The 25,585-nt window shown below is 41.9% G+C and overlaps 1 protein-coding gene across 11 annotated transcripts in view; it reads right to left on the reverse strand.

The window, feature by feature from the left end:
* wnk1b (WNK lysine deficient protein kinase 1b) overlaps positions 1-25,585 on the reverse strand; it is a 94,187-nt gene that overhangs the window by 32,888 nt on the left and 35,714 nt on the right. For all 11 annotated transcript variants that reach the window (XM_047574623.1, XM_047574615.1, XM_047574621.1 and 8 more), the window contains exons 3-11: positions 16,363-16,535; positions 9,080-9,300; positions 8,171-8,328; positions 3,325-3,413; positions 2,742-2,881; positions 1,663-1,742; positions 1,299-1,559; positions 992-1,061; positions 258-457 (exon numbers count right to left, since the gene is read on the reverse strand). In XM_047574623.1, the coding sequence (XP_047430579.1) occupies positions 258-457; positions 992-1,061; positions 1,299-1,559; positions 1,663-1,742; positions 2,742-2,881; positions 3,325-3,413; positions 8,171-8,328; positions 9,080-9,300; positions 16,363-16,535 (1,392 nt within the window). The remainder of the gene's footprint in view (positions 1-257; positions 458-991; positions 1,062-1,298; positions 1,560-1,662; positions 1,743-2,741; positions 2,882-3,324; positions 3,414-8,170; positions 8,329-9,079; positions 9,301-16,362; positions 16,536-25,585) is intronic.

Genomic DNA, 25,585 nt, shown 5'->3' on the forward strand with positions numbered 1-25,585 from the left:
CAATTCAGTTAAATGTGTTGGAATGCATGCTTTGCTACCTCTTTTCTTGAGGCTGAAGATCAACATCTCCAAAAATGCACCCTCTCGTGTATTTAGTTCAACAATTCCCATGCCATCTACAAACACTGCAAACTTCATTCCAGCTCACTCCGACGTAAGCTCACTTCAAACCAAATCTGTGATCACAGACAACTGTACCGATTACTCGCAGGTGTGACCGGACTGTCGCGTGTAACGTCTGATTAAAAATCACTTACCATCGGCTGCGGCGGCTGGGCATAACCTGGGTGTTGCTGCGGGTTAGCAGAGGGGGTGGAGGGGTAGAGGGACTGGGGCTGGGGCTGGGAAGGGAGCTGGGAAGAAGGGGGGCAGCTGTACGACATGGTCAGCTGACCGAGGTGGGGGGAGTCCGAGGAGAAAACCGATGAACCCTGGCCGCTGTCCACACCTCCTTCGGCTGAGACAGAGAGACAAAAAGTGTGTGTTAAAGCAGCTACGTTACTGTAGCTGAGAAGTAGCAACAGCGGCCTCTGTGGCCACATGGGGTAATTACACCCTCTCACTTCCTCTTGCAGATGATCTGAGCTGCTGTTAAACTTAAGTCGAACCGTTCCGTCTTCAAGTAATGACTTCAGCAGGAGCTCACACACGTTTATGGCGTACAATTAAAGGAAGGAATAATTAAGAGTCGGTTCCAGGGAGTTTTCTGATTACAACGGGATGGCTCTAATTTGGGTGCGTATAAAAACCAGATCAACGACTGGTGCTCCGGGTTTACAGGAAAACACAATGACGCTATGCTACGTTTTAATTCATCCTCCTCACACTAATCTTACATTATCATTACACACAATCATTACATGTTAGAGATGCTTGATATATGAATATGGTTGTTTTTAGAATAATAACACTTATTAAGCCTATGCAGAGATCAGTCTTAATGTAACCAAGTGCCTCAGAAGGCAGAAACTTCCACTGTTGGTGATCTTACATGTGTGCGAGATGCCGGTCTGCTGGTAGTGAAGCTGCTGTTGCTCCACTTCGGTGTCCTCTGTCTCTGTCTGCGGGCGAGCAAACACACATTTGGGTCATAATGAAGTAAAAATAAATCATATTTCTAGGTTTAACCAAGTCAAGCGCTCCCGCATGATTTATATTTGAAATCCAAACTTCTACGGCTGGGAAGGGAAGGATGAGACTTCAATAATAAAGACTTTGGCTAAGGTGCATGTGTGTTATTGAATCACCTTCAATCACCAGCAGTCAAACCGCGCCATCTGTCTAACAGTCCAACAAACCTGTGTGTGTGTTTTAAGACTCTCTTGTTGTTGAAGTTGCTGTTGTTGTTGCTGTTGCTGTTGTTGTTGTTGTTGCTGCTGTTGTTGCTGCTGTTGTTGTTGCTGCTGCTGCAGGTGTTGTTCAGCCTCCAGTTTTCTCTTCTCCTGTTCCTCTCTTACCAGCTGCCTTTGTTCTCTCTTCCTTCTGATCAGAGACACGCGGTCCTTGATCGCCTTGGCCATGGTCTTATGGTCTCCCTCGGCAACATAGCCAGACTCAACCTGGGGAGGCAACCCAGAACGTCACACGTCAGTCTCTTCCCTTCTATCTGGACTATTTCGCCTATTTCCAGGCAACAACGATCCCTCCATTCGCAGCACATACCATTTCCTGAGCCACATCTTCAGGGACATCCTTGATCAGGTCAAAGGAGAACTCGATGGCTTCGTTGTCTTTGTATTTGCCTGCAAACATCCATTTCTGAGCATAAGGAAAGTTGTACACGAAGAATACAAGCTTTTGATAGAATATGGGAGCCAGTGTTGAGATACCTGAAGGGTCTGACTGTGAGTTGTGAGATCATTTTATGCGCAAAGATCCATTTTATTGCTGTTGCTTATTATACTGCTGTTATATGCCGCTTTTTTCTCTTCTTTCTATTTGTTTTGTTTTTCTTTGTTATAAAATCTGAAAATGAATGTAATTTGCAATAAAAATATATTTTACATTTGAAAAAAAGAAAAAACACTAAAACCTTAATCGGACTGGATTGATTTTACCTGAGGACGTCCTGTGATTCAAATATTACCACAGGATAAACAAACTCTGCGATTTAGTCAAATTTACATTCCGTTATTGTGGCTCCGCTACTTTTCATCTCGTTCCACTGCGTGTCAGAGGCGGTTTTAATTACCTTGGATAATAAAAATACATTTTTGATACTATTTATCCTGGAGAAGAAATTACCAGTGACCTGGTGGTATTTAAATCAGACCCATCTACAGTATGCCAATAAACACTGATCGATTTCATCCATCTACACAAGGTGAATAGTTGAGCGGCATCTTGACTTTGCGCCCTAACATCTGTCCAAACTTATAATTGAATTATAACACATCCTTCACAATTCTAAAAGTGACAAGGGGCAGAAAAAAAACGCAAATCAAACGAAAATGAAATTGATGAGCGAAAAAGTTAAAACTCACCCCTAAATCACAGAGATGTCAATTCTAACTGGATTTGCAATATCAGAGGACCTCAGTGTTACAAGAATTACGGTAGGTAAATTTTTACTTTACAAATCACTGACATGGACAATTTGATGGGATTAAGATCACAGACGACCACTGTGACTATTAGAAATAACCAGAGGTCTCCAGGTAAAACTAATCTTGTGTGAATAGGGGTTAAGACATATAGAATTAAATAATTTTTAACAGAGATGAGGCGTAATAATTTCTTGCCTTTGAGCTTCTTGACGTCTTCTATCCTGAGCCACAATTTAATAGCGATCATCTCCCCATCGTCCTCTTCTGCCAGTTCGACCCTGACCCCTGTGTCCTCCTGGAAGAACGCATGGTTCAACAGGATCTTGATGGCATACCTAGAGGAGTCAAGAAGCTACATTTAGCTGCAGGACGGAAAGGCCTGAAAATTAAAATGCTGTCGAACGGACATTGCGTAACAGATAATGAATCATCAAATGTCCGAGGTAATGAAAACAAAAAAAGAGAATGTAGGAGAAGGATACAGTTGCTTTGGTTAAGCTTCTAAAGTAGCAGACAAAAGCCTACAGTGGATGTGTTGGCAGACTCTCAGAATAGGGAGAGAACAGAGCGCTTTTATTCTGAATCAAGACACTGTGAGGGACTCAGAAAAAGGAATATTTTACAGTTCAGTCTCTCTCTTTTTTTTTTTTTTTTTACCACCCATGTAGAATAAAACTTGTTGATCAAAAGGTTGATGCCTTAAAACAACCGAAACATGGTGAACAAGACGACAAATTCAAATGCAAAGACGTTTGCTTCGTGTTTAGCCTTCACTCACCTCTCGTCCTTGTTTGTCCTGATGCAGCCCTCTATAATTTCCTTCACCTCAGGAATGGCTACCTTGTCAAAACTGCCAGGCTTCACTCCCTGCACATCAGAAAAAGGAGAGCAGGAGAGGGAGTTAAACTCTTGATTTTACTAATACATACTGTGATCCACCAATTGAAGAATTAAAAAACAAAAAAACAAAACAAAACAAAAAAACAAGTAAACAGCAAATTACTCAAAATGTCAATCCATTCGCTGTATAGGACTCACAGACCAAAACCAAACTGTGAGGGACTCTCCACGGGTAAATTCCATTTAAACCCAGTTGTGCTCTAAGGAATAAATACTGAATCGCGGCCTTTCAGAGCCAATTAAAAGTGCTGGAGCACATCTTGAAGAGCAACACTAATGGAAAAGAATCAGCAGGAACCAATTCAGAAGCTTGGCACCAACAGGAGGCACTTCTAAGGAGCAAAACTAACAGACACTGCGTCCTTGTAGAAAAAGTACAAATGAATTAGGCAAACATAAAACGGCTATTAGACTAAAAATACAAAATGTACAATCCTACTGCTTGGTGATTTTAGGTGGAAATGGGCAAAATTGTAGAAAAATAAAAAGGTTTCTGGTACAGATAAAGGCCGCTGTGTTTCAGCTACATAGTTTAAAGCCTGAAGGCATCGAAATGAGCAGAACGTTCGTTTGAGCAGCGTCTCTGGAGTGGAGTACAATAGAAAGGCAGCCAAGAAAGGAAATGAAGATAAACCCTGAGAGAAAAAGTCAAAGCAAAAGAAAATTACATGCACGTGAAAAAGCTACATTTGCATTGCGTGCTCGGTGTAAAAGCCTCCTCGCTGACTCAGTAGAGCTCCCCTGAAAACAAAGTTATTAAAACATATTACAGGCTCGTGAAGGAACCAACGAGGCATGACAGTGATTAACACACGTCTCAAATCTCTTTCCATAAAATGCAAAGAACATATACAGCAAACGCACCTTAGCTCACTCAAAGAGGAATCATATTTGCAGCGATAAAAAAAAAAAAAAAACTTAACTCACCTAGTAAGTATGGAGAGAAAATAAGTTTTAGTCTCAACTGGGTGACCGACCGATGAGCTCCATCTCTATCTTGGCATGCGAACCAGCGAATGACCACTTCCCCTGCTCCTCCCTGCAGCCCGGTCCTCCTTTAATTCTCTCTCTTCTTTCTTACCTCTCCCGATACCCCACCACCCAGTTCACCATTACACAACAACGACTGCCATCCCTCGTTCTCCCTCTCTTGTCTGCACGCGCGCACACACACACGCACATTTTGAGATTCCAGGGCCAAACAAAGTTAGGGCTGATGGAGGAAGTAATGATATTAAGTCTGACAGAAGAGGGGAGGGTTGGACGGGGATGGAGAGAAAGCTACATTTTAGCTTAATAAGGCTGATTGGAGGTAAGGAATGTTCCAGGAGGATAAGGGCCATGAGGCACGTCAACAGAAGTGGACGTCAAGGTATGAGAGGATGAGTCATAAAGCTACACAATTTACGGCCTCTGAAAGACCCTACTATTCAGCAAAGGAAAAAAATGTAATTTAATTTGAACACTTCAAGTCGTCAAGTCTGAAAGTATGAACATCTATTTTTCCTCAATTCAAATTATCTCACACAAGTTGGTTAAAGAAAAAAATAATAACTTGTAGGGTAAACGATGACTGTCTCGATAAGTTAATATTTGCAGGCTTTCCAAGTAAAAGATAGGAGGAGTTAGCTAAGCTTGTTAGGGTAGCGAGAAGTATTAGGCAGTGGGATTAAAGGAAGCTGTTGACTGCGGCTCCCTGGGGTCGTCACAAGGCCTTGGATGTATGTGCGTGCGTGACACTAACAAATACAGACTAGAACGGAATATTTTCGCTAAATTCTCTGTTGCTTCCGGTGTGCGAGGCCCCGCTGTGAAGTTACCGTTCAAACGCACGCAAACTGAACTGTGAACCCGGAGGCCGAGTTCATTCACTGCGATAATCAAATAGGAGTTGATCGAACCGTCAGGAGGGAAACACAAGGAGTTAGAGGCAGGACGGGGACGGCGGATGGATATTTAGATTGAAACATAATGTCTGAATGTATTCCACCACATGAAGCTTAAATTAAATAGATTCACAGACAGATAGGCAACAACAGGAAGAAAGGCACGTATAGTTAGAGGCGGGGAGGCGAATCCTTTAATCCAAATCCTTTCAATATGAATGTGCCGGTCAGATAGTACGGACAAAGAGTGAAAGGATTTTATCAGCTGAAATGAGAATCTAGTCAGGAAGAGAATAATAGAGAATGTAGTAGAAACTCAGCCTACTGCCATTTATAAATATACACTATTATTATCATTTTGCATTTAATATTAAGCGCATCCTTTATCCCTTAACTAAAATATGTTGGATTCATGTTAATGTGTATTAAAATTAAACACAATTAAAAAATATATATAAAATGTGTAATCAACCAAAGATTTTGTGACCCCCCTCTGCAGTACCTCTGCAGACCCCTAGGGTTCATAAACCCCCGATTGAAGACCTGTGCAGTAGATTGATTAAGGACGAACTATTTTACTGTGCCTGCTCGGAGATAAAAAATAAATAAATAAATGTTATCAAGATAAAATTAATAAACAGGAACAATAACGGTTTCATTTGTTGTGACATATTTATTCATTTTTAAACTGCTATGCCTGTAATGTCAATAGCAGCGCTACCGTAATATTTGTGGTCTGCGCACAACATTTTTAAAATTGGGGACATCTTTGGGGACAGCTTTAGCCGCGGGACAGGTCATCCAAAACGAAAGACATCGCGGACATCTGGTCACCCTAAAAAACCCCACATAACCGACATGGCAGCTTGTTTTGGCACATGTCGTCTCTTTCTGCCGGACCTTTCCATCTTCACCACACCTCACAGCGACACAGCCTCTAACAGCAGCATTCGTGTTTAGAAGCGCTACATTAAAAATCAGACCATATCAAAGTATGTGATATAAATACATATATACCGCCCAGCCCTAGAGTGTAATATACGTGCAAATAATGTGAAAAAGTAAAATAATTTATCACACTTGCAACTGAAGGGATGTGAAACAGAAAAAGCTGCATCAAACTTTAAGGTTAGTCTTTATGTGAAGCACTGATTTGAAGAAGAGGAAGCTGCACTCATCGGCAAGAAATAATAAACCTCTTGTGAGTCAGTGACAAGTGCATCATCAGATCATTTGATGTCTCCAACAAAAAAAACAAAAAACAAAATCGACATGAAAGCTGTGATAAGAGAGGGATCTGCAGAGATATAAGAGAGATAATGGAGGGGCTACAGGAGGACAGAGAGAGAAAGAGGGATTTCTAGTAAATTCCTCTGGCCCATTAACCATCACTGCCTGCCTCCGCAGCGCTGAACTCTGTGAGGACAGAAGGGTGTGTGTGTGTGTGTGTGTGTCTGTCTGTGTGTGTGAATCTGTTGTGGTGATGACCTCAGCAGCACTCCACTGAAAGCAGCCTCTGATTGCATCTGTTCCTCTCTGTGTTTTAATGTCTGTCTTGTTTTACACAATAGTATCTCCAGCCAAGTATCATCTGCGTTTTAGAAAACTGGGAAATCTAAAGGGGAATTAGCTGCAGCGTAAATGGACGGCGTGACGCCAGTTATCGGGGATTGAGATTGACAGACCCTTTACCGCCTTCCAGAAAACATCAAAAAAACTCTTAAATCACCAAAGAGAGCAGAGAGAACTATCTTTGATAGTTTTAGTGACACCAATTGGGAATTAAGTGTAGCTCAACACTGAGACGTTGAGATTGAGGCAACGGCCAACAGCAGCGTCACTGACAGTGTTTACATTTCAAATGCAGGAAGCTGACAGCAACAAGTTCTGTCCACGGACTAGCAATATTTTTGTGTTCTGCTAGTTTCATTTGGAAACATTTGTGGCGGTAATATACGAGAAGACGACCAGCATCTGGAAATTCCACTGGCGACAAACTGTGGAGTGACAGGTGATGAGCGAAGCCAGGCCGAACTCCCCCCACCCACATAAAAAGGTTTTGTTGGGGATACTTGGTCTGGAGCACAGACGGTATAAAGATGGACAAGCAAGTAAAGCGAGTAGGGCTCCCCCTGGTGGTTGGCTGAAGTCTAGGTCATAAGCTCCGCCCACTCCATGTTAGCAGATGGGATTTGGGCCAAAATAAAACACTAAAATAAGACATTCTGGCTTTGTCTGGGAATTTAACCAGACCCTCTTGCAATGCAAGAAAACAGACAAGGACCGTGGCATGAAAACAATGAACCTTAGCTACAGCTCTCAAAAGACGCTTCACAGACACGGGGAAAAAAAAAAAAAAAACTTTACTGCATAGCAACCGTACTTGGTGGCTCAGTAAGAGAAAACACAAAGAAGCGCCTCAAAACAACAACAGGCTTTGTTTCATCGTTACATTAACCTGACATGAGCAGGCTTGCTCTGTATCACTCTCTACTGGTTTCCCATAGTGCTGTTTTCCTTTGTTAACTTTTTGCAAGACCACGAGAGGGAGAGAAAGGGAGGAGAAAAAGCGGCAGGGATCAACAACGAAAGAGACTAATCAGTGCAAAAACACCGTCATATGACTTGATCTCCTGCAGCTCATGCCAAACTTATTAATACAGTCAGTAAACAAGTGCGCTGGGACCGGCAGCGAAGCAAGGCACAGAAAATGGAGAGGAAAATACAAACAAGGCTATTAGATCGTCGCCGCCACTATGTGCTGTCTTCTCGGTCGACCACCATCACTCAGTTAAATCACGCAACCTTGGCAAAGTCAAACAAAGTAGGGTATCTTACGCTGGTAACTCGTCTGTAGATCTGGGCAGCGTTTTGACATTCGGAGTAGGGGTACTCTGAGGTAGCCATCTCCAGCATGCACATCCCGAAGGCGTAGACGTCTACAGATTCATCGTACTTCTCTTCATACATCTCTGGGGCCATAAATTCTGGGGTGCCTAATGAAGAAAAGACAAAAAAACAAAAACATACTATAGATCATTATCACTAAAAAAAAAAGACTTTCTGTCTTTCAGAACATGAAAACATTCCCACACATGACAGAAAGATGGACCGAAAAACAGAACAATGTGTAGTAAATCTTGTCAAAAAACATACTAAAAAAACGAAAAAAAACTACAAACTCACCTCCTGGTACCACATTCTCGTTTAGTGTGTGTGGATTTCAAATACTTGAGGTCTGCCTAATTACTACAAAGACGCTTACGGGAGTTACTAACCATATCATTGCTGTCTCAAGTGCATGGAAGTATGTGGATTGCTGCCTGAGAAAATGTGTGAATACCAAAATACTTGCGGTGAGCTATACAACGACCCTACCCGAAAGCTGCCAAGTTATAATCTCGACTTGTGTGTTTAAGTGCGTATTGTAAACAGGGTGTGTATATCTTGTGTGTGTGTGTGTGTGTGTGTGCAGCCATTAACATCTCCAGACAGCTTAATCCCAGTTTACTGGCAGATTGTTTTTCACTTTTCAAATGCCTGTGGTTTGCTTTAACGTCCAGACACTTTGGAAGCAGTAAAATTAATCTATAGTAGTTAGGAGTGTACACAATTCATTCATTTTTTTTTGCTTACTCGAGTGTGTGGAGGTACGCTGTTAACGCTACTTCAAACTCACTTTGTCCACCTACACAAATTTCATTCTGGTGCACAACTTTGTGTCATGTGTTTGTTTTTTTTTCCTACCGATGACACTCTTGGCAAAAGAGGCCCTCTTTAGCGTGGCTAGGCCCAGATCTCCTATCTTCACCGAGCCAGTGGGCCCCGTGATGAAGATGTTGTCACATTTCAGGTCCCTGTGGATGATGGGCGGAGCTCTGGTGTGGAGGAAGTGGAGGCCTTTGAGGATCTGTCTGCACCACGAACGCAGGACCTTGATTTTCATCACCTTGAAGCGCTTCAGGTAGCTGCAGGACAAAGACACGAAACACTGGAGATGAATCCACCGTTGAACAAAGCACAGAGAGAAGCAGTTTAACCCTGTAACCGCTTGTTCAAGTGGCCGACAAAATCACCAGGTAAAGACACAAAGCTGTTGTGTTGTGCTTTTCACGTGATACGTCACAAGCGGCGAAGCCTCATTCTACCGAGGTTAAGGGCTACTCCGATGAACACTGAAACTAATTATTACAACTTAAAGCATGGAGAGGCGCACAATAATACAGTGAAGTGCAGTATAAACATTACCAAACAAACCAATATGTGTTTACATGCTTCCCATACTTGATATTTGCAAAGTGGTTCTGCGCACGTTGGAGCGTAACAGGATAAATATAACAGGAAAAAAAGATGAGATCTTGATTCTCACAAAACTGAACATTATTTGGATGATAACCCCACATTTGAATAGCGCTGCCAACATTGTTTTCTGGTTAATCTGTTCAAAAACTTAAATTTCTACTTTTAACACTCAATCTAAGTTTTTTAGACTCCTACCTAGTGCTACCTGGGTGTTTCACCTCATGTTAATCACATATAAACCAGACATGCAGATTCCCCCTAGGATTTCCATACACGTCCTACCTCCACATCGCCCCACACCTCCCCAGCTTTTTTTTTTAACTACCTTTTCCATTGCTCAGGAGTGACCCCCGCTCCCCCCCGGTTTTGCGGGATTAAGCCACGCCCACGCTTGTTGCTACTAGCAACAGCGGGCTACACAGTAAAGTTATGTTCCAACAACCAGTTAACGAAAGAAAACAACCGTTACGCAGTTATGAGCTTTCAAGCAGAACACAGTGAACGTAATAAAAGATAAAAACTTGCGCCAACGGTTTAATGGATTCAAGGCAAGCTTCCCGACCGGAGCTCCCCGGTCTGTTGCCGTATATCGCACCATTTCGGGACCTTTCGATCAGCACCACTCGTATTGTCGTGCCCCTTGACTGCCCGATAATCGGCCTTCAATTTTTAAGTTTCTCCTTCTTTTGTTTTACCGTCCTGATAAACCAAATTTGGTCATCTCAGCCGCGACAGTATGCTTTTTGTCCCGTTCCGCCCACTTTCTAGCAATGGAAATAGCGTTTTAAAGTGGGCGGTGTGGAGGTAGGCCGTGTATGGAAATCCGGCTTTATAGTATTTCTAGGGTTGGATTGGTATAGCGGTTCACACCGAATACCGGTATTTTTTTCTCCTTATGAATTTTCAATATACCGGCATACCGATGTATTTAATTACACAGCGTTCGGAACGTTGCGCCGCGAGACACTGTTTCTGACCGGACCATTTTCAATGTACCGCTTGTAAACACGCATTGCGCGACTTGGTCATTGACAGTCCCTGTTTTGGATGACTTGTTCCGACTAAAACTGTCCCCCAAAGTGTCACCAACTTTAGCTTTATGAATGAGAGAAAAATGTAATATACGCACATACTACAATTATTACGGTAGCCGCTAGCGCTGCTATTGGCATTACAGACATAGCAGTATGAATATGTTCAAACATGAATAAAAATGTCAAAATAAATGAAACCGGTTTCTTCATTTCATCTTGATAGTATTTAAGTCTTTTTTTTTTCTTCGATGTAAATGTCCCCACATCAGCAGGCAGTGCTAACACGGGTACATGCAAACCTGTTTTACTGCTAGTGTGGGATTATTCTACAATATTCACTCATTGTCACGGCAAAATAGTCCATCCTTAGTCAATCTACTGCATTAATTCCTCTCGCAGCCCGTGGAAAATGTTGTGAATACCGCAAAAAATACTGCAACATACCACAATACTGTCAACAGAATTTTGAAAAATATTGTATTATACATTTTTGGTCACACCGCCCAGCCTTAAGTATTTCCATGGTTATTAGGAACTAGTATTTTTTCAGTGAAGGGACTATCAAAGGTTTAAACCACCTGTCAGGTCAGCATATTCCGATAGAGGTGGTTGCATGACGGGTGGCACAGTGGTGTGGTGGAGTTATGGAGCATGTTCTCCCTGTGCTAGCTGCCATCCAGAGGACAAGCGGTTGCAGAGAATTAATAAATAGTTGCATGAGGCATTTTCTTGCGATTAATCTGATTATTGGAAGTATATTAGTGTCCATCTGAACACAATAAACTAAGAACCAATAAAATGAGGATATGGGCTAATCAGATGAAGCAGACTGAATTCCTTTAAGCATGGAGGGGGCAATATCCAAAAAAATCTTGTATAATAAAAAGTGGATTAGTGTCAAACTATTTTATCATCAAAAATGCTAATAAATAAATTGCTCACAAATACAAACAAAACAGAAACAGCCAGACATTTTGGTGCCTGTATGATTACAGACCTACACTGCACGCCAAAGTACCATTAATATTAAAACGTGTCACCTCTTCAGTAAGTTACTGTCTTGGATATAAGGATAGAAACATGTTTGAAAGAGCTTAATTTAAGATTAGAAGATTTAAGATCACTAAACAGCCAACACTCGCTGTTTATTTATTAGTTTTAGCCTCTATTCTACCAATGTTTTAACTATTTTAACCACTTCAAATGCTTTAACGGTGTCAGGCAAATGTCACATTTTTAGATAATGCCGCACAGATGCGAACCATCAGAGACGTTTTAATGAGTTTAGTAACAGTGCACATGCTCACAGTTGTGTGACATATATCAGGCCCTGCCCACAGCACTTATTTTATACACTTCTAATTTCCCTGATTGAGAACAACAAGTTACCGTTTAATGTGTTCCTTTTTGAAGTAATTCAGAACAGTTGTCTACTGTCTCTACCCGAGAGTTACGAGAGTCTGGAAGCTATCACGGCGTATGTTATGTGAAACGCGAGGAAACACCCTTTGACGGGATGCCAGGCCGTAGCAGAGCCGACACATACCTACACCTGTAGGTGAAAGGGAGTCGGTCCACCTGGGTTTTATGTTTGTCGTGGAATGTGGGAGGAAACTCAACAGTAATACGAACAGCACAGGACAGAAATGTAATAGAAAATTAGTCAGGAAAACATTAGGGGAATCTCTACTTCCAGTCATGAAAACATGTTTTGTTTTTTTTTGTTTTGTTTTGAAGAGATGAAGTGAAATTAAATTGGCAACTCTTTTGGTTTCAGACTGTTCAGTACTCATCGAGAATTCTTTTGTGTGTGTCGCCCTTGATTAGTTCATTTAAAATCAGTGTTTTAATTCTGCGCTACATGTTGCCCATTTTCTCTTATCAAGTGGAGACTTTAATTTACTAATTTACTTAATTTAGTACTAGTCCAATAACACGTGTTTAATTCGGGAGGATGTAGCAAACTTTTGGAAAAATAATCTTTTTGCATGTAAACATAGATATTATTGGGACATCTAGTGTCATTATATATGTAAATGTTTTTTGGAACACGTAATGCTTGTGTATGTAACCATTGTCAGGGAGTTACGAGACATGAGATGTACTTCTCATCAAGCTGTTGCACAAATCAACATCTTTATGGTGTCCTGGTATGTGCAGAGTGATGCGATGAATAAGCCATATTTAATTATTTGTTAAACAATGCTGGTTCCAAGAACTAAAAATGATCTTTTCCCTTGATCCGTTTACTGAACTTAATTCAATGTCCAAGCGTTAATCTGCCATGTAATGATGAACAACAGCAGCTGACTGAACCCACTGACTGACCCCCGATCCCACTTTGAATTCTAACCCCAGAGCAAACTAGCGCAGCTGCACAGTTATGTGACAGCTACAGTCAGAATTTGCATTGCAAATATTTGTTGCAGACGATCAGTTTTTATGACATTAGACTACTGTGTTACAGTATAAAACACAACTGTAGGTCCAATGAGCTCCATCAGTAAAACAAAAACATTGCGATAATTCTTACATGTTGATAAGTACTGAATACTTTTACTTATCTGTTAGAGTACCTTACTCAAAGGTATTGGGACAACCACAATTTATTGTGGTTACAATGACTGTGAGAAGCAGGTGTAGCTGCTTGGTTGCAATCTGCACACTGACCACTAGATGTCACTAAATCCCACACTCTTTTCTTGAATGGCTCAAAGCACTTGTTCCAGCACCGTCACTAAAGCTGTGATCTAGGATCGAGACAAAAATACGACAACAGAGGCTCCTCTTAAAAGAAACAGCAGTTTTGTCTAATCAACAATGCAAACAGGCTGCGGTAGGCTAAATACAGGGTAAATTTACTTTCATATGAACCGAGGACTATGAAGAATTTCTGATTGATGGACTAAAATATTAATCTAAAAAAATATCTGTATAAAAACAGCTTTAGCATTACATCATGTTGCCATTAGGTTTTCCTGTTAAAGGATACAGGTTTATACTCCTATTGATTCCTAATGAGAAGATAATAGTTGTGGGGCTACACAATGATACAGTTATCCATTAATACAGAGAGGTTTCCCTGACTGTAAATGATTAAAATCTTTTGAGTACTTAAGTGCTTAACCGTGTCAATAACAGCCCAAACTATGTGGGTGGACTCTCATATTTTTGGAGAGTTTGCTTTCAAAACACTTGGCACGCTAACACATGGACGGTAATCTTTGGGTGAGTTTTAAAGGGAAAGTACCTCAAAACGAACCACGGCATACCGTAATGGTTACTAAAACATTTTCCAGCCTCTTCCTCACGCATAACAGCACGCCTCTCATCGTCTTCCTCGCTCGTCATCTTCCTTCCCCTCTACCTACCCTCCCTCGCCTGTCTCCCCTGCTTCCTCCCCCCCCCACCCCACCACCATTCCCAAGTCAGAACGGTGTTGACAGACAAGTTAAACCCTGTGGCATGCAGCGCTGAAGTCACGCTGCACAATGCATCCCTCCTCCTCCTCCTCCTCACAATCACTCGACCGTGCTCCCATTCCGACACAGGCCTCTTTGCACTTTAAGAAGCCTGCAGATAATAATATAAACACGGTACGTGAACAGTAAATACACTTTACATGCACATAGAGGGAAGTAAAGGTGGAGCAGCAGCACCGACAGGTCTTCCTGCCTCGTCCTCTCACAAACGCAAACACGCATACAGTAGATAAGGGGCCTTTAACACGGTGCTGGTCAGTATTTCCACCCTCACCATCTCTCCCTCCTTCCCCCTCTTGTCATCTCCCTGTCTTTTTCCACTGCTCCAGCCTACTACAGTCCCTCTCCTTTCCGAGTCTTCATCTGGATGACAGCCAAATCCTCATGCAGCCCTGATCCCGCTCGCTTGCATATACTTGCATAAAGATCTGGGTGTACGAAGACTCCCGTTTCTCGCATACATTATGTCGCACAGGAAATTTGGCAAGTTTGGCTCTGCAAATGGGAATGTCACGTAGTTTTCTACTGTGGTAGTGCTTTTCTTTCTACATGAAACTGCTGATTAGATGAAATGTGACATCTGAAGTCACAAGATTTCCATAGTTCCATGACAACAAATAACACAATTAGTACACAATGCTGTGCTATGTATGCAAACTATATGTACCGTATAATCAAATCATCCCCAATCGCCCATAATTCTGCCAACGCACAGTAACATTATCCCATTATCATAATAAATAAACTTTTCCCATTCATCATTAGAGTTTGTATTTTTGCTGAGCATGATCTCATCTGAATATTGTATTCCCTCATGTGTAACTCCTTAAATGTCTTCCTCAATTTAAAGCCTCTCTTTTCTTATTTCTCCACAGTAGAAGTTACAGAAGGGGTCAGAAAACAGAACCAGTTTTGTATTAGTTTTTTTTATGAATGAACTGCACACAGAGAGCTTGTACAGAGGCTGCATTTATTCTGAAGCATATGAAGCTTTCAGGCTTCCAGTGGAGGGCGCTACTGTCCTTGGAAGTACTGTACAACTGAGTTAATTCTCTCACTCCGTGGCCACAGGTGGGTCACCGGTTTGTCATTCCGCTTTTTAAAGCGTACGTAATTACCTATTAATCCGACTATTTGTGCGCCCAGCTCTCAGACGGCGGTTTCTTGTCCGCCTCTCCAGCTTAAAGCCCGAATGTAACTATCGGTTTAGTCGCCCAGGAATGATGTCAGGAATGAGAGGAATCTGCAGCAGAAGCAGCAGCAGCTGGCAGGTGGGCCGACGTCCCGCCATGCACTGTATGGCGCTGGCTGCCACTCACCCGGCCCTTTTATTGTATCGGGCGCTCAACAATCACATTCACAGACACACTCCTATTCTAGACGGGAGGGACACTGGCGTTCAGTCATGGCATGTACAATGACAGTCACAGACATCATCAATTCTCCATGCTGAATTTTGGGGAGGGTGGGGGAAGGGACGGTGGGGGGGGGGTTAGGGATTGAGGAGAGAGACAGACGGACGACTGTGGATCTGGCAGTCGAGCTGGCGCAGATGTAGAAGGTTACAAATAGAAATCGTATCCTAAAATTATTTTGTGAGAAGCGTTTTAGGTTAGATAGTGCTACAGTACTTTAAGGTCAACATATAAATACTGCTCATAACAGACGCGAGTCATGTGAGTTTCCACCAGCGCAGATGATCCTATTTTAACCTCAACTCGCCACCAGTCGTTACTAGGTACTTCAATAAGTGGCAAAAACATCTTCAAGAAACTCTGGCCTTGTTTCAGTTTTTCGGATATACTATTGATAACAGTATAAAACACATACCCTACATAATGCGTCAGACACACAGGCCGACCCACTACTAACTAACAACTGTAATTAGCACTAATAACCTGCTGGGATGTGAGGTGCTTAGAACAGTAATGTGAAAGAGGGAAAACCTCTTGTTGGTTCTGAAAGAGGACGGCACAGGTGTTTCAACAAAAAAAAAAAACGGGAGGTGAATCATCACGTGTGCGGAGAGTGATTTTCAAAATCAAATGAGGAAAAAGGATGCTACTGACAGCCTTTTTCTAGCATTTGGTTGAGAATTTTCATATATTCTTTTTGATGCTAGTTCACAGAATACGCACAAAAGCTTACGTGATCTCAGTAGGGTGTGCACGAAATCATAACGAAAAACATGCTTTATCTCGCGTGTACTCACGTTTTTAACGTCCCAGATGTCATGAGCTCTGTGACGAGAACAATACATTTCTTTCCTTTGCAGGGTCCCTCCCATGAGTCATAGAATCGAACAATGTTAGGATGCTGGAGACCCTTTAACATCCCGGCCTCCTCTTTGAACCGCTGGCGCTCGGACTTGGTCAGCTTGCGATCCTGCACGCAGGACAGAACGGGAAAATTAGTCATGTACGAGCACTAAAAATAAATCATTATGCTTCTTAAATCTACAGAGAAGCAATGCTTTCCCCTAACAAACCGTGCTGCATCAACAGTGCACCAGCATAGCCGGAGCAATTACAATCAAATCAAGTGGTTTTGAGGGTAGAGCGAAGCAGCTCATCAGCAGAAGAGAACCAAAGGGTTAGGCAGAAAGGAAGGGGGCAGGAAAGGAGAGATAACAAACGCACCATTTTATGGTCTGACAACCAGACGTAGAATACCATTTACATCCAACTCTGATGAAGCACGGTACTAAAGCACAAACGCAGATGAAATGCGAACCCTGATGCTATCAGTACATGTTGCCTTAGTACTCTGGAAAAGGATGTGGACCGGGATAAAACAGCCCTTTTATCTTATCTCAAAGAAGCAACAAACATCCATTAGTGTGAGTCTGGGGATGCGTTGCGCTCTGTCTTCTTTTGTTCTGTACGGCATATGCTACAGTCGTGTGAGGCACTTGTGACAAGCTGTTTTCTAAAAGTGAAGTTACCCTGTTAAGTTCCTCCACTGGTGCAAACAAATTGGTCTGAAATCCCTCCTTGTTAAGTATATAATCCATTAGATTTACAGTGTGTAGATGTAGATTAATGTGGTGAGTATTTTTCTATGATTCAAACAGCTTGTTTGGTCAAAAATGTAGTCCATTATGTTGGGCTCCAGTAGGGGGCGCAATTTGGTTCTTGGCAATTAATATTAATCATTATGGGAAATTATATCTATAAATAGTTACTACAAGTAGTAAACCTTGGGGCACCATCCTGTCTCCAGGGACCAAGATAAATTGCCTACTAAAGATAAAGTGTCAATAAGGGTTTGAAGGTTACGTTTGAGTACTGTCTGTCATGAATCCAGCAAATGTCACAGTGCATAATCACAACCAACAACACAATGCCAGATTCAATAATAAAAGGATTCACTACAAGCAATTACTATCTTACAATAACATTACTTACTATAAAAACTATTACAATTCAATTATTAATGCTAAAAATTAAGACATTAACTACACAAGGCAACACATCTACGGTGGTCTTATTGAGGAGGACTAAGAAAGAATGTCATTGTTGATGATGTATGCCTGCATTTTACAGTTCCTCAGTCCGTTCTCTTCATTCAGTTTTCTCCAACGACAAAAAACACACATATGGCCATCTGTATGTCACTCATCGATCTTTAAAGGTGTAAAAGACAGTGATTGTCAAGTTCTTTTACATCTGGAGCATCAGTTTTCCTGGACATTGCCTTACGTGCCACTTAATTCTTCCTGATCACCGAAGACGTTGAATTCATAGAACTGTGGTTACATTCATAACCCTCGATCCTTTACCGCAGGCTTCGCCATACTCGTAGTTGCTGTAGCTAATTCTTTCTCTCTGGCAAACAATCAGACAATCGTTCCTGATCAGTAGACCACCTACTAGAGTGACTTCTTCCCCCGAAGAATAGAAGGTATTTTGGCTGCAGGCATGCATCATATGCACATGTTGACAGTGTTTGTGTAATTTTTCTCACTGCCAGAGGGGGGACAAAATGTTTTGCAGTGTAGGCTTAAGTGCAAAGAATATGAGTTACCTTTACTTAGTCTTCTCTTAAAACCCACCATAGATGTGTTTTAGATAAACCACGTCCTGGATGACTGAGAATCTTTAAAGGCATTGACGGTTAATATAAAACGTCACTACCGCTTCACCAGCATGTAAAGAGCATTTATTTTTATTAGACTATGGCTTTAAGTGGTTGCATTTAATTTCATATCAGTCAAGCCTCTGAGTAACTGGAAGGCGAGAACCAGGAGATGATAATATGCTACACCCTCAGATCCCTCTGCCATCTATGTGATTAAAGGCATGGCTAGCCACTGGCTTCAACACTTGCAACTTGTTTCCTGAAACACGCATAAAATCCTTTGTCCCTCACACTTGTCACTGTCTGGATGAAAATCACAGCCTGTAACATTTTCATGAAGTTTTAAGTTTTTATCTGTAGCGGTCACTGCCACCCTGCAGGCCCAACCAAAACAAGCTAAGAAAAGAAAGTTACAGTCCACATTCTTCCATCCTGAAGGGACACTGGCCTCTTAGAAATATCTCAGGCACATGAACACACGGTTTAATGGGCATTCCAACTCCACCACTGATACCTCAATAAACACAGACGCAAAGGGCAGCGTGGGCGGGTCAGCGCTTGTAAAGGACTTTGAGCGTGCACGCATGTGTGCGTTTGCACATGGACACGGGTGTATAAGATTCCATGCATTCATCGGGGACTACAATCTGTGCGTTTGCATACGTATCAGCTGTCATTTCGAGTCAACAAAAGCTTAAATATTTCCTAACGTTTCCTTATAAGGAACATGAGCTTTGGTAATTTGCTTTGGCTTGTGTGTCAGTTTTAGTTTTAGTGAATATCAGCATGTGTTTATTTGCTTTTGGCTCGGTGTGTTTGAACAAATTCTAGTTCCTTCACCAGATGTGTGCCTAACCATAGTTGACACATTCAGCACATCACTGCCCCCAAAATAAACAAAATCAGCTCTGCTTGACCGCGGAAAATTAAGGTGACGAAACCTCAACACTCAGAGGATGTTAACCTGAATGCGGTCTGTGAAAGTTGCTCATCCCTTCCTAATACTGCACTCGCGCCCCTTTGGCTGCCAAAACAGCTGTGACACATTGAGGCATGGACAGCCCCTGAAGTTTCGCTGTGGTATCTGGCACAAAGATGTAAAGAGCAAATTCTTTAAATCCTGTAAGTTGGTCATCAACATGGGGCCTCCACAGATTAGATTTGTTTGTCCAGCACATCCTTCAGCTGTTGACCGGATTTGAGGCCATCTTAAACTTGTTGTTGTGCTCCTTAAACCACTCCAAAACCATTTTTGTTTTGCGGCAAGGTGCGGAAATAGGCCACGGTCATCGGGGAATACCGTGTCACCACTTTCAGTAGATACTGACCACTGAGGACTGGCAACACCCGAAAAGAGCTGCAATTTTGGAGATGCTCTGACACATCACAATGTGGCCCCTACCAAACCTGCACAAATCCACACACATTTTTTTTTTTTAATGCTTCTAACACATCAACTTTGAGCACAAAGTGTTCACTTGCTACCTATTTTATCCCAGATTAAAACAAACGTGAAAGAGACGTCCCAATTAACCTAGCGCAAATAAAAACCCAGAACATTTCGTAACGCCTGTGACCCTTTTAGAGGATGAAAGGGAACAAACAGCCAGGTCTACGGATGAACACAGAAAGAGCAGCAGGACGGACGCACTGATGATTTTATAGCAGTGTGGTTGACTGAATACACAGTAAGAAAGACATGAAACCACAAAATGTCATATTTAAAGAGGCAAAAACCTTTTCTTTTCTTTTTTTTCTTTTTTTTTTAAAGGTGACGCAAGACATTGGAGGTTAGACACCTACTCTCTGCAACGTTATAAGGATTATCTCTATGGCAACCAGTTCCAAAAAGAGAGGTCCAATGACAACACTTTGATTCTGGTTCATTTAGTGGTTTCACTGAAAAACATGTGACGTCTCATGAAACGTTCTGAATCTGGGTACTTTGTTTTTTTACAATATATCATTATATTACTTTCATCTAAATATGAATTCATTGAAAAGTAGCAAAGCAGCCAGTGCATTAGTGCAAATCATCTGAGTCAAAGACAATGCTCGCCTTCAATTATTCAAATGGTTTGAAGCTACAGTACCGGATTTTATAACAGAGCAACATAATCCCAAACTCTTCAGATAGGGTGATTACATCTGTCGCTTCTCTTTGGATTTAAATGAACGGGTAACAACCAAACAACAAACACTGCACCAGTCAATGAACAAAATAACCACAATGAACAAATTAAACGAGAGAAAAGCTTTCAGGAAAAAAAAAACAACAACTTGTGAGCTACTTTAGAGATTAGGACAATCTCAGAGGTGATGATCTCATATTGTCATATTGTATAACCTGGGGCCTCATATATCATATGACTTCTACACACACACGCACACAGTGGGAAAGGGAGGACGTCTGAAAGCTTCAGTGTGTTTCTGAACTGTATTAGTGTGTGTATGTGTGTTACGGCCTGAGAGAGCTTATCCCTTCATCCTGCAGGAACCATTTCCCTGATGATAGTCCATTAGCAGCGGACACACAAAACATCCGCGTGTGCTTACGTACCGGGCCTTACTCATATTCTCTCTCGCTTTCCGCTTGCGATCACATGACCCCCGCGGTCATGTGACAACAGCTGTAAGACCCGAGTGACTGGAAGCCGGCGTTCAGTTTCCCAGCAGCACTTAGAAAAGACCCTGACCAACAATATTACAGTTAAGACGCCCCAGGGTATTAGGCGTTTACTTCGGCTTATTTGACTCGACTTATTTCTGTGTTTATATTTATATGAAGTTAGGCAAGTAGTCCAAAAGACAGTCTGGTTGCCCTTTTAAACGTCTTTTGGACTACCGTGACCTGAGAGCCTTCACAAGCAGGTAGTAGATATGGTCAGAGCCAGAGCAGGTTTCCAGCAAACAGATGTAAATCAATCTAACGTCATCTTAAATGATAGGTGTGTGTGCATGTTTGTGTGTGTGTGTTCAGAGAGAAAGCCGACAGCAAGTCTACTGGGCAACCTAATCCATTATTAATATTTCCTTTCCCTTATTCTACTGTATAACGTACAGTAGAGGCTTCAATACAGACACTCAGTGCGTGTCTAAAATAAGAAAAAAAAAACAAATTGCTGTCAGGGCGTGTGTGTTTAACTAATCCATTTGTACTGTAAGTCTTGTTGTTGACGGTGGATGTTTTCTTTCGCCCCACTCACTCTCTCCCTTCTCCTCGAAGCTTCAAAACATCATGAGACTTGAGTTTGTCAGACTCGGAAAAAAAAAAAAATACCCTCACTTTCCATCTCAGCGCAGTTGTGCACACACACGTGCGCACGCACACACACATGTACACACTCACACACACACCTAGGCCTATGGACTCAAATCATATCTGACACTCGACATAACGACCTCTCACTCTTCAACCCTACGTTGTATTCTCACCATCTTAAGACCTGAAAAAAGCCGCCTTTACGCCCCTGCGCGAATGTCAGTTTTGCGTCTAACCGTCCTTTGGGGACAACACACACAACAACATACATGCGCCCACATACGCAGCCAGACGGGCTGCCAGAAACATAATCTGCAGTGTTACAGCAGCTTCCTGCAGAGAGGCTGAAAGCTGATACCCTCTGATCAACTCGTCTAGTCTGGACATCCCACTGTGCTTGAACGCTCTGTGATCATCTGCTCTGGCCCTCTCTGGTTTGCTGCACCACAACCAAAGCGTGGCATTCACAGCGCTATATGAAGTTGCAAGACAAAAAGCAGACTGACGCAGTAAACGGCGAACTTAATTTTGCAACAACAAATAATAACACCATTGCTGAAGGTATTACATTTAAAGATAATGGGAACCAAACTCACAGGAAATTGTCCAAAATGCCTAATTTCTCCTGGGGACAACAGATGGCCAAAAATAGTATAAATAATTGCATCTGATTATCTGTGTCCCAAGAACTGTCTTTTTCTCAGGCTTTTCATTATGTGACAGAATTAGATTAATCAGTTTCGGGGAGTGAAAAAAGACACATCAATAATCACTTTTACTATTTCATGAGCCCAACAGATTTTAGACCTCCAACAAAAATCATAGTGTCTATAATGTGGCAGCTTTTGTTTTTGATTTATTCTTGATTTTTTATATCCAACACTTGTAGGTTGTTTGAAAGATACCCGCATACCTCGCTGTTACATGACGTAAATAACAGCTGATGAATCAGCTATATGGCACGTAACAGTGAGTGACACTTCTGAAGAAGACGGAAGAACCTGCTGTCAAAACATGTCATGTAAGTTTCAAACAACCTAAAAGAAAAGCAGCTTCTGGGCCTCTTTCTAAATATCAGGAAGTTTCCCAGGGTTTCCCCCATCAGTTTCTGGTTCCAAGGAAAAAATTAATTCTAGCTTGTATGAACTTGTAACTTCCAAGCGACTGTGACAGTTATGAGAGTCTCATTTAACTGAACAGATTCAATGGAAAAACTTAAAACACAAACAATGCAACAAGTGATGTAATGGTATCATAACTGATGGATATATAGATATAGATGGGACTAGATTGCACAATCTCGACAACTGAAAGTACAAACACCACACTTAACGCACCAAAATAAAACTGAAAATCGTCTGCATACAATTTTCTTTCCATGCCACTGTTGCAGTTATAACCTCAGTTCTATAATAATAGCCTTTCTAATAGTTACTGAGAATCTAACTGGAATTACCGCCTTGTTGTTTATATGTTTCCGCCAACTACACAACTTTTATTTTAAGTCTGCGTGTAGCCAGACTCATCACAAATACAGTGTTTTTGCAGAAGATGCTTACGTAAACCAAAGCTGAATCATTAAGCATTTGAATATAAAATTGCATAATTTCATCTTCATTCTTTAATATAATAAAGATTTTTGACACAATTCACAAATGTTGTTCGAGGTCACAGTGACCTTTGTATGGCAAATTAACATAATTTCTTCCTTGAGTCCAAGTGAACGATTGTGCCAAATTTGAATAAAAATATCTCGAGGCATTCCGTAGATATTGCATTTACAAATTAAGTTATGAAACATGTCGTTTGAGGTCGCAGTGACTTCAACGCTTCAGTATCAAATAGCTAATTGAGTCCAAGTGAATATTTTAACCAAATTTGCAGAAATATACACAAGACAAACTTGAGGTACGTTGCAAATATGTTGGCTTTAAAAATTCACAAAAAAGACTCTGTTTTTAGAAACTAAATATCATGGAAAGAATGAAGATAATTTTAAAATCACAGGAAAACCTTCAACTGAGGTATTTATGAGAAGAGCTATGGCAAAGAGGCCGAGAATTAAAGATACAGTTCATTATTATTCGTCTTGACAAGTTTAGCTGGTCGGTTTGTTATTGTTACCATCTTTCTGAATGTCCTAGAGTAAATATCGACTTATGTCTAGGTGTCCAAAATATGACCAGTACAGAAAACCTAATATTGACCATCATCAAAAAAAACAAAAAAAAAAAAAAACAGTGACTGCTTAATTACTGAATGCTTTGGGTCAAAGAAACAGAGGAAAGAATGTTTTAGACCTCCTGCTTAGAGATGACTTGGCTCAGTCCAAAGTCTGCAGCTGCAGCTTAAAACAAACTCTCTCTATTTTTTTTTTTCACCAGTAATACAGTATTACTGCTGAGTGCTGAGTGAACGCACGGCCTTTTATACACAGATCAGCCTCAACTTTAAAACCTCTGACAAGAAAAGTGAATAACATTGACCATCTTGTGATAATCCAGTGCTCTGCTGGGAAACTTCTGGACCCGGCATTCATGTGGATGTTACTCAGACATGTACCACCCACCCAGACCAGATAAGGCTCACCAACCCCATAGCAATCACACTCCTTGATGGCCTGACACTGGCCTCCAAATTCTCTACATGCAAAACTGATGAAGCATCTGGGACATGCCTGATCCACAGAGACCCCTGCCCTCAACCCATAGGATACAAAGCCCCCCCTCCCACTAACCACATCCTGTTACGAAACACCACAGGACACCCTCAGAAGGCACATGTCCATTCTCTGGTGAGTCACAACTTTTTTTGGAATCTACACAACATTAAGAAACAGGTCATCAGTGCATACTGCTGCAATACAACTGGCAACGTCCCTTTTTGCCATGCAGTCCTTTTAGGAAGCTTTTGAACCGTTGACCCAATTTGATTTTCTTCTAATCAACCTTTGAGTCTTGACCCATATTCTGAAGAATGCTAGCCTTTAACTGAAGAGAAAAATCAGGACATGTAAATCTTAATTACCATTTTTGGCTGAGCGAGGGAGAGGGTTTGTTACTATGCATCGTAAAATGCTCATGGTGGGGTTATGCGGTGTGCTCCATTAGTGTGCAGCCTCCGAGACCCCCCACACTCTGGAAATGCTCTCCTGCAAAGAACCACACTCCCCACCCCTCACCCTGCACCACCACTACGCGCACCTACACATCTAACAAACACTTATGTTCTTGCTTTACATTCACGCACGCAAACCAAAACCTCTCGGAGACCTTCACCGCAGCTTGTAATAGTTAGCCGGCGAGAGGCAGAGCGAGCATCTGTTGTGAATAAGTATGACTGAAAGGTGGAGGGATGGGTTCCAGTAAAACTCTTAGCGATAGAGGCCGATCATTTGCAACGACGCGTTTGCATCATGGGCCAGAAAAGGAAGGAAACACTAACATCAGAGTTCCCTTGTTCACGCACCCCTCCTCTATCACATTTGTGTTTGCGTTATCCCTCGGTTTTTCCTATCTGTTCTTTCTTGCTTGTCTTTCCGACTGCCTCACTCGGCCTTTGTTTCCCCCGTCACCTCCCTCTCTCCCTCCCTCCCTCCCTCTTTCCTCCTATTTAGGGGGTTTTTGGTTTCCCATCAATCAGCGCTCTACATATTGGCGTAACCAGGGCCATGTGTGTGTGTGTGTGTGTGTGTGTGTTGTAATCTGACCTAGATGTGGCTGAAAATCAGTTGTTTCTGTAGTAAATGCGGTGAGGCTCTTTAACGACGCCTCTCATTTTGTTATAGTCCAAATACAGTTTATACAATTGGATTTAGATTTTATGCTTGGAAAGGAGGGGCGTGTTTTTTCGCCACCCCCTCTCCCAGTTTGACTTGTTGCAGACGCTACAAATAAATCCATTCATCGGGACGGTTTCAATAACACGCTCTGTGAGTGCGTCCGCATCTGTACTCAATAGGTGCCATCTCAGCCTGCCACTCAGTGTGTGCCCTATTGTGTCAATTCTCTGTGCCTGGCTGCACAACACCGCCGCACCCCCCCCAAACACACACACACACACACACCCCAACAAACCATGCGCCCTCTGCTCC

The sequence above is a fragment of the Mugil cephalus genome, chromosome 22 (assembly GCF_022458985.1).
Source record: "Mugil cephalus isolate CIBA_MC_2020 chromosome 22, CIBA_Mcephalus_1.1, whole genome shotgun sequence".
NCBI classification, from domain to species: domain Eukaryota; kingdom Metazoa; phylum Chordata; class Actinopteri; order Mugiliformes; family Mugilidae; genus Mugil; species Mugil cephalus.